This window comes from Phaseolus vulgaris, chromosome 8, assembly GCF_051622355.1.
Source record: "Phaseolus vulgaris cultivar YP4 chromosome 8, ASM5162235v1, whole genome shotgun sequence".
Classification (NCBI taxonomy): domain Eukaryota; kingdom Viridiplantae; phylum Streptophyta; class Magnoliopsida; order Fabales; family Fabaceae; genus Phaseolus; species Phaseolus vulgaris.
In genome coordinates this window covers 48524832-48534254 of record NC_143505.1, presented here as the reverse complement: position 1 = coordinate 48534254, position 9423 = coordinate 48524832, and the positions used below count along the sequence as shown (strand labels likewise).

The 9423-nt window shown below is 34.8% G+C and overlaps 1 protein-coding gene across 3 annotated transcripts; it reads right to left on the bottom strand.

The window, feature by feature from the left end:
- Positions 1-987: 987 nt before the first annotated feature.
- On the bottom strand, positions 988-6949 carry LOC137826085 (cryptochrome-1). Of its 3 annotated transcripts, none has more exons than XM_068631933.2 (5): positions 5717-6949; positions 5017-5235; positions 3616-4322; positions 2111-2916; positions 988-1549 (listed from the first exon to the last, which is right to left on the bottom strand). In XM_068631933.2, the coding sequence occupies exons 1-5, from the start codon at positions 6027-6029 to the stop codon at positions 1546-1548; spliced, it is 2049 nt and encodes a 682-aa protein (XP_068488034.1). In that variant the 5' UTR covers positions 6030-6949; the 3' UTR covers positions 988-1545. The 3 variants fall into 3 exon arrangements, with proteins under 3 accessions (XP_068488034.1, XP_090149587.1, XP_090149586.1); XM_090293461.1 differs by having other exon boundaries at positions 4818-5235; positions 5717-6489; XM_090293460.1 differs by lacking the exon at positions 988-1549 and having other exon boundaries at positions 1915-2916.
- Positions 6950-9423: the final 2474 nt, after the last annotated feature.

Genomic DNA, 9423 nt, shown 5'->3' with positions numbered 1-9423 from the left:
AGAAGAACTCCATTTGTTGTTTTTGGCACAAAAAGAAAAGGTCAATGAATTACAGTCCAAATTAGAAACCCCTTATAAGTTTTCAAATTCCCTTGAAGCTATGAAGAAGCTGGGAGCAGAACCAAAGGTCAATGACAAGTATCTTCCATATTTTTTTATTGTTGATGAAAGTGCAGGAAATAATACTTCAGACAGTCTGACAGCGGGGTACAATAAAGTTCTTTGTGACGATAAGAAACTTGGTTGTGTTCTACTTGAAATAGTGGTTTTGATTTTGGAGGAGTGTTTTGGAGACTAAAAGTAATTCAAATCAAAACTCTGCATGAGTTGTTGCAGTGAAGAAAACTAAAGTTGCTTTTAACCCAGAAAAATGTGGTGGTTGCTGGGAAAATATTGGAGGCAATTGGGGTTAAGAAAAACATAAAATTGGATGTGTGGGTGATGACAATCAAGAAAGCAATCTGAAAGAAAAATATGAAAGGATTGAGTTTAAGAGAGAAATTTGTTAGCATTAAACTCAAAGTCATCATCAATTTTATTTTAAAATTTAAATAACCAATAATTATTACCTTTAATTATAGTTTTGAATGTCATTTATACTATAATTTTAAATGTAATTTAAAATATAACTTTTATGAAAGAAAATATAAAATTTGAGAAGTCTCTTATAAAACTATTTCTATTTAGAGAGAGTATATTCTTGTTGAAAAAGTAACAAAATGAAATAAAAATATATATTCTGTGTTCACATTGAACACTCACATCAACTACACTACAAATTCCTAGAAGTAAACAAACAACTAAACCTAAACGATGTATTGTAACATAATCAATCATAATCATCTCCTCTAAAATATAAATGATACACTTCCATTCCATGAACTTGAACAAACCTTCGGGATCTGTAATATTTACTTAGCTTATATTGCTTTAGCGATACCCTTAGAAATGCAAGTTCCCAATCTTTCATAAAATATAGTTCAGGAGTAAGTTAGTAAATTGTTGCATATCTTTACTCAACCATAGGAAATTTCAGCAATAAGCATTACAAGGACAGGAAAAACAAAACCAAAAAGTGTCATGGCACTGTCTTTTAGTTTGCCACAGAGAAGTTTTGTAGATGTGAGCACCGAGATGAATGCACTTTACAGCAGTCAAAATAAATGTACAGGATTACGGGACAGGAAATGTAAATAACTAACTACCTCAAATTATAAGCACAACCCTGAGTTTAAGAGACGACCAAAGGTCCAATTCGAATAGTGGCTCTTTCTCCTCCACAACACAAATTATACTATACAGTAGGCCTAAAAATTTTGTACAAGAGAGCAAAAGGCACTGCAGATGAAACTACTACCCGCATGAACTGAAATTTTCATGCACATCGTGGTCAGCCGTTAATCATGTGTCAAGACATGTTTAAGGATGTAGGAAATGATCACATGTAGGTCCAATACGAGATTCGCCATCCCACTTTTCCCAAAAGATGAGGGGAGACTGCATTTTCCATCTCCCTGATACTAATCAGCACGTTCTACCTCTGAATTACCTGTAATGAAAATGTTAATTGTAACATGTAACAAGAAGATGGAAAGGATCATAACCTTAGATCAGAAACAACAGGAACGGTTAGAAAAACTAGACACGGTCAAGTGTTATGATCCACCTTTTGTTCTTTCAAACCTCTATTATATAATAAAAATATATTATATAGATAAAATTTATTGAAAAGGTTAGAATATCATGCAGTGGTAAAATTAATGTGGTAAGTCACTGCAGATAATCCATTGCCAAAAACATCATCCAACAGGACAAAAATATTGGCATTCGCTAGGTGTTTATAGATGTAACAAAATTCTACAACTTATCTAGTACTCGTGAAGAGGAGAATCAGAAGAGTGAGAAAACCAAAAAAGCAAGCATGAACAAGTGCTTCATAGATCTTTAAATAAGGCTAAGAAAATTGAACAGAAGCAGGTTAGCCACACTATTCCCAAAATCACCAAATGGTTGTAGAACATGACCTAGGAAAGTCGTAATGAAAGAGTTTGGCATGAAGCACAAAGTACAAATATGCCATTAATCTTTTCAGTGCTTTGGGAAATCTCACCCAGTCTGAGGTAGCCGCGTCCAGTTCATCAATTGATGAGACTGAGGATGCTGCCTCTGCAAGTAAGATGAACTGGCTCCAATACCATTTTCATCATCTGCATATTGTTCTGAAAAGTTAGATGCTGGGGGAGACCAAACTGGAACTACACCTCCATCCCTTTCTCTCCTAGTACTAATTGAAGATTCTGCTGTGGAATCTTCAGCTGCATTTCTCAGCCACATTGTAGCATTATTCTGTACTCGAGTGTTTCTATTTACATTCAGCAGCTCTCCTTGATTCACTGTCTCTCTTGCATTTTGTTGTGTGGTCACATTTGTAGGAACTTCTGCTCTGTTGTCTGCTGCTGAATTTCGAAGGTCTGAAGATGTTTCTTCCTCTTCCACTCTCACATGGGAAGAAGTCATGCTTGGGACCATCTGATCCTCATAGCGCCGAGTACCATGAGGTGGGTTGTTCCTAACAGGTTCAGCAGGCCTTTCTTCCATGAGTGTGTCTTGGGGAAAAGCAATAGGGGCTGATTCAGATGAGTCTCCAAGCCCTTCCTCGGTTCCATTTTCAATTGCAGCTCTTGAAGCTGCTTCTTGTTGCCACGTTTGTATAAGTGCTTCTTGTAATCTAACTTTTGCAGCATCTATTCCCACAATGGGAAGAGGATAATTTGAACCAAGTTCAATTCCAGCAGCTTGCAGTACATACTCTGGTGCATTCCACGGATGGTGTATCCATTCAGTTGGTAATCTAGCAAGTTCAGGAAGCCAGCGTCGAACATATTCTCCATTTGGGTCACATTTATACCCCTCAAACTAAAAAAAAAGAAGTAATCAAATGAGTTTATCAATCATGTTATTTGTCATCTTTAAGCATTCAAATAGCTGACATTAGCATATAGCTTAAGTGTCAAAATGTTAATGTCAAATATCATAAATCATAATCAAAATATCTCGAGTTTGAATCCAATTGCCCCTTGAAGAAACAAAATCATGATTGAGTCAAAATATTAACTCAAAAATTATGATTCGTCAACCGTATTAGAGTGATAAGAATGACCATCTCAAATTTTCAAAGGCAAAATAGGCCAGAGTGTTGTCTTGTTCATGCCGAGAATTTTTACTCTCAAACAGTTAACAGAGTTAAAAGAAGGCATCACTCCAGATCAGACAAATGAAACTTCTCACTACTCACTGAATTGCAATCAATATTGAGATGGACCTTTTGCCTTCATCTAAAATTCAAACCATAAATATTTAAGGGAGTTTAGAGAAGAGGTGGAAGTACTTTTTGTTCCATTTCATTTGTACAAACCTCAGTGGTGGACAAAAGAGTCTTTGATCCGGCACAAAATATTCAAACCAGAAAAGTAATAAGAACAGGATTATGAAACTCGTGACATTGCTTTCCTTTTCAATACAAAAAGAAACACAAACATGTACAGAGATGAACATACACAAAAAGTCATCCACACAAAGCAAGATTATGTAGTTTTTACACAGAAGCAACAGCACCTGTGGATTATCTATTCGATCAAATTCGCGACCATCAGGGAGAGTACCAGATATGTACTGCCAACCAAGGGCATCACTCTCAAGATCTGCATCCAAAAGGGTATCCCAGAAATACTTCATTCCCCATCTCCAGGGAAGCTGCAGCACCTTCACAAAGAAACTTGAAACCACAACACGTATCCGATCATGCAACCAACCAGTTGCCCACAACTCTCTCATTCCAGCATCCACCAAAGGGTACCCTGTTCTGCCTTGTCTCCAAGCCTTGAAGTACCCTTCATTCACCACCCAAGGGAAAAACTTAAGGTGGCCCAGAAGGGGCCTCTCATGACTGTAGGGGTGGTTGAAACTGATATACCTCGAATACTCTCTAAGACCAATAGACTTGAGAAACAAGTTCACACTCTCTTCACCAGCCTTGTTCCCTTCATTGGCCCAAAACACTTGCTTAATGCGGACAAGATGGAACACTTTCTTTACACTCACCTCACCAAAGTGCAAATGTGGAGAGAGAAATGAGGTTGTGGCACTATCAGCCTTCCTACGATTCTTTGAGTATTCAATCAGAGGACCATTTACGAATGCAGCCAATGCCTTGTCAGCATTGCTCCACCCCGGTGACCATGCTCGAGAAAGAAGCGCATTGCTTGCCTTCTCTAATTCGTCTTCAAACACCAATGTATCACAAGGGCACCTTGAAGCATCACCTGAAACAAACCAACAATAGTTAACATAGTGCAAATGAAATTCATGACAAATGACAGAGCTAAATAGAATTCTTTTTTACCAAATATACTGAAGTACACATGACATACTTGTGGAGTTTACAAAACTAAGATCATTACTAGTGTGGTCCTTGATTCAATTCGTCAATAATGAAAGTACAGTCATACTCTTCCAAAGTTTTTGACAATAATTTAGTCCATTAATCATGCAAAGTGTCATGAATTGGTGATTGAATTAGATCTCCATTACAATAGAGGAAAAAATTTCAGACCATAAAGCTTGCATATCTACATAACCAAAATATGTCGGCTGTAACACTGAATAGAGTATTTGTTGCATCTTTAATTTTATTTGTTTACAATGGTAGGAGGACCAACTTTGGAAGCCTATTGGCAGAATGATATATGAAATTTTGATTGCATTTAAAATTTAAAACAAGCTCCATCTCATTAAATAGTATGATTTTACTTATGTACCTTTTTGGTATGTTACAGAGGAACTTTTTAAGCGGTTAAAAGCATCGGTGTTTATTTCCCAATTTGGATAATTTGTTGAATGGAGACTTCAAACTAGCACCACAAAGGTGAATGACTTACGCAGCTGGCCCACAATCGATATTAAATTAATAAAGAACAAAAAATGTGAGGCTAAGAAGAAAAATGAATAAAAGTAGACCTGGAATAATTCTCTTAGGTGGGAGAAGAGGTGCTTGTGGGTCATAAGGCATGCTGAGGCATCTTTCCCAAAAAGCAGAAAAAGTTGTGAATGGTTGGCCATGAGCATCATTCACATCCCATGGTTCATACAATAAATCTGAGTTGAATGAACGTACGGTAATGCCTTGAGCAGTCAGAACCTCCTTTGTTCGGTGATCCCTCACAAGTGACAATGGATCTGCAACACAGATAATTACTCACTTTGATATCATCATGAAGCTGCAGTGACGAACTTCACTTTTCTTATGAAACTATGAAAAAGGAAATCCAACGATATAAATAGAGATTGCAAATGACAAGACAGGTTATACGAAGAAGAAAAATTCTGACAACCATAATACAAACTATAAAGAAAAAGTTCACCAAATAATAATAGAAACAACTAGAATTGATAGAATTAAGATCCTACAATATATAATGATGTTGGTCATTATTACAAAACAATGAATCTGCTATAGTCATAGACCATCTTTAGGTAGCAATCTAGAGGTTTTCACATAACCCCTCCACAAACAATTGAACAAAACAAAACAAGGTAGCATGATATGATAACCAATAATCATCTAAAAGGAAAGGAAGGAAGTTGCACTAGAAAACACAAGAACCATATATCATAGATAATAAGCATCATGTAAGAAAAGGAAAAAATGGAAACTCACCATATAAATGGTTGAAAAAGAGTTGAGTAGCCCCTGTTGACTTAATGACCTCCAATAGAGAAGAAACACTATTAGTGGAGCGCTTGGTGATTAGGGGAGTGCCAAGGCTTCTCAAAGAGGAATCAAGGTGAGCCAAACTTTGTTTGAGCCACCACCTAGAGACCCTACCTGGGTAGTATTGACCCTCTTCTTCTGGAGCCCATATGAAAACAGCAATCACAGCTCCAGCTCGCACTCCTGCAGCCAGTGCCGGGTTATCCTCTACCCTCAGATCTCTCCTAAACCACACTATGCTGCATCCTCCTCCTGACATCTCCACAAATATTCTTCACCAACACCACAACCTCAAGCACTCTATTATTCACACACACAACCATATACCAGATCTCTTTCCTAAATCCTTTCCCTTTGAGTACTGAGCCTGAACAACACCACCAACAAATGCTAGCTTACTAGTCTTATCTTTTTCTCTTCTGTTCTCTACTTCTCCCTCTCTCTCCCACTTTTTTTTATTCCTTTTGGTCTTGGTTTTCTTTACTGAGGGAGATTATAGGCCATAAGAAGGTAAAAAGCACAATCTGATATTTGAGTAGACAACTTTGAGGCTTGGCACTTATCTTTTAATACCCCTTTCTCCCACACTTTAGCATTTCTTTTGGGAGGGGGGATTGATTTCCTTTCCAGAAAATTCGTATTTTGGTCCTTTCACACCCAAGTTGCAACCAGAGAGAAGAGACACTGAGGAAGGGGTCCAAGTAGAGAGAGAAAGAGAGAGAGAGAGAGAGAGATGGGATGTGAGGAAGAACAAGTGATGAGGATTGGCCAACGTTGTGGGGATACAATGAATTGATAGGCAAACCGCAACCACACCTTTTTTATGTCACGTAGATTTTCGTATTTCTATTATCCTATGCAACAAAACAAATCACATCTACGTCTCTAGTTTCTTCTATTTCTATCCAAGTGACATGACGCGGAATCAGAAAATGATGGATACAGATACAGATACAGTAGTAGTGCCTATAACTTCCTCATCTCATGCCCCCTTCAAAATTTACGAACTTTTCTTTTTTCAGCCTACTTCCATTACATTACATTTTCTATCTCGTGACTCTCTCTACTCACAACCCCACCTACCCTTTCATCATGCCACCACTCTCACACTACGTACGTTACCTTTTTTCTCAACTCACCCTCCAATCTTCCACGTTTTTCTAGTTCTGCATCCGCACTGAACCAAATATGCAGAACAACATTCATTTATATCATAGTACAGTTGCAAAACTAAACGAATTCTCAATCTCTTCAACCATTCCTACATTTTTTTTTCTCTTAAAGACAATGGTAATATGTTTGTTACCTTTACGCAATGGTTCGTGTTGGTTACTTCTTTGGGTTAGTCAGCTGTTTTTAGTGCATGAATATGGTATAAAAACTTATAACCAATATTTTCATAGTTTGGAACTTTCTTAATTAATTGAGATATAACCCACGGCTTTATATAACAGTCGAACACTGTGTTAACGCACTGAAAAAAACTGATGAGGACATTAATGAGGTAACGTATTTAATTTTTCTGGTATCGAGCTTTGTATTTTGTACCGACATAACGTATTTATTGTAACGAGATTAACTTTTGCCCGGGATGGATGTAAAAAGAAATTACAGCTTCAACTGAAAATTACTGTAACTGTGACTTTGAAAGAAAGATGTTATAAAAATATACACAGTTATTATACGTTGTAATTGGATGACTCGTTATAGTTCATGATAATTTATTGTGGAAACATTTTCTGTGCTTTATACCTTTCTTTGTCCGTTTTAGTTGTTGATTTTTGGAGTGTTTAAACAAGTTAGTGTTTAAATTATCAGTATTTTGTTATTGGTTGAGAGTTCGGTTTCAAAATTAACGAAAATACGCTGGTTGTAACAATCAAATGTCCGATGAACAGATTAGTTGGTCAAAAGCAGACCATTTATTCAATAAATTAAAAGAAGTGAAGACAACACTAGTGACTTAAGCTAATTGTTGAAGCATAAGACGAAATTATGTATAACAAAATGTTTGAAAATTCACGTAGGCTAGAGATAATTACCAAATTAAAGTATATAGGTGGATGAATATTTCATCTTATAAACCAATTTAATGAGATTGAGTTAAGTTTAAAATTTATTTTTATAAGATATTATCATAGTTTATTCGGATAAAGTTTGTTAGTTTTATCCTATCACTCTTATCAAGATTAATCTATTGGATGACCTACAAATATTTAATAATATGTTTGAAATGTTTAAGAGAGGAAGGTAAGTTGAAGATCACATATCAATTAAAAGATATGATATATACTATAAAAATGTGCTTTTATAAAAAAAAAATGTATTCTACTTTTGTAGAAAATGTATTTTACAAAAGAAGTTATCAAAATACACAAAAGTTCAATTTAAATGAGTTATTTATTGTCTCAACAAACGTATGAGTTTAACAAATGCTAGGATTGAATTTCACCTATTTTATTATCATGTTATACTCCTTATACTAAAAACATGAACTAAATCAACTTATTGTTGATTGAACATTAAATTTCTCTAGTTAGTGTTTTTGAGGATGATAAATAACAAAGGTTGTATTAAGTCTTTAGCTTTCATGCTTGAATGTGTGAGTCATGTATATAGAAAAGATTTCATCTCATGTGAAGCATGATAACCATTGACTTTGATAATTCTTTAAAGTTTTCAAAAATCTTTTAAAAATACTTTAAAAACATAATCTATTAATGTTTAACCTAATCAATTATCTTAAGTTACATAATTGATTATCATTAGTGTTAATCGATTAGATTAAATTGTTTCAAAAACATGTTTATAATGAGAATCAATTAATCTTTAAAATAATTTATTATCTCATGTTATAACTACCACAATTAATAAATTAAAAATGTTTGTGCTGATTATCAATTAATATTTGAAATAATTTGATTTTCTTGTGTTATATCACAATTAATAAATTAAATGAGATATAATCGGCTAAATTGTTCTTGTTATGTTTCCTGGAGTAACATAGAAAAAGAAATCGATCTTCACTTAATGTATTAAGCTTCTTTAGAAATGTTTTCTATAAATTGTTTTTAAGGTTGTCTTGGAAATCATTAATTGCTTTAATACTATTGATTTCATACGTCCAAGAAACTCTTTAAGAAGCTTAAAACTCTATTCATATCTTTTTCGAGAAATTTTTAACATTAACACTTGTGTGCTGAAGTAGTTCTCTTATTCTTTGTTTTTTAATCTTTGGAAATTAATCACAAACAAATGATACTATTCCAATTACTTTTACATTATTGTAAGGTTTGGTAATACAATGTGTTCACCATGAAACCAACATGGTTTTTTTTTTCCTAATTATCATCTTCTAACTAAAAAGGATTAAGGTATTCCCACGTTGACATAGATATTTTCTTTTTATAGAACTCTTTCTTTTTCTCCTTGTCAAGTTTTGGGCATTCTTACTTATGATGTTTAATCTTCTTACACTCATAACAAACAACCTTCTCCTTGCATTCTTTGGATTCGTTTGGATTGAAACTCTTTTCTTTCATGAATCATCCACGTTTTCTGAGCATATTCTTGAACTTATACATCAGGAAGGAGAAGTTATCTTCATCATCTGACTCTTTAGTGTTTGATTAGTCGTTTACTGCTTCTAGTGC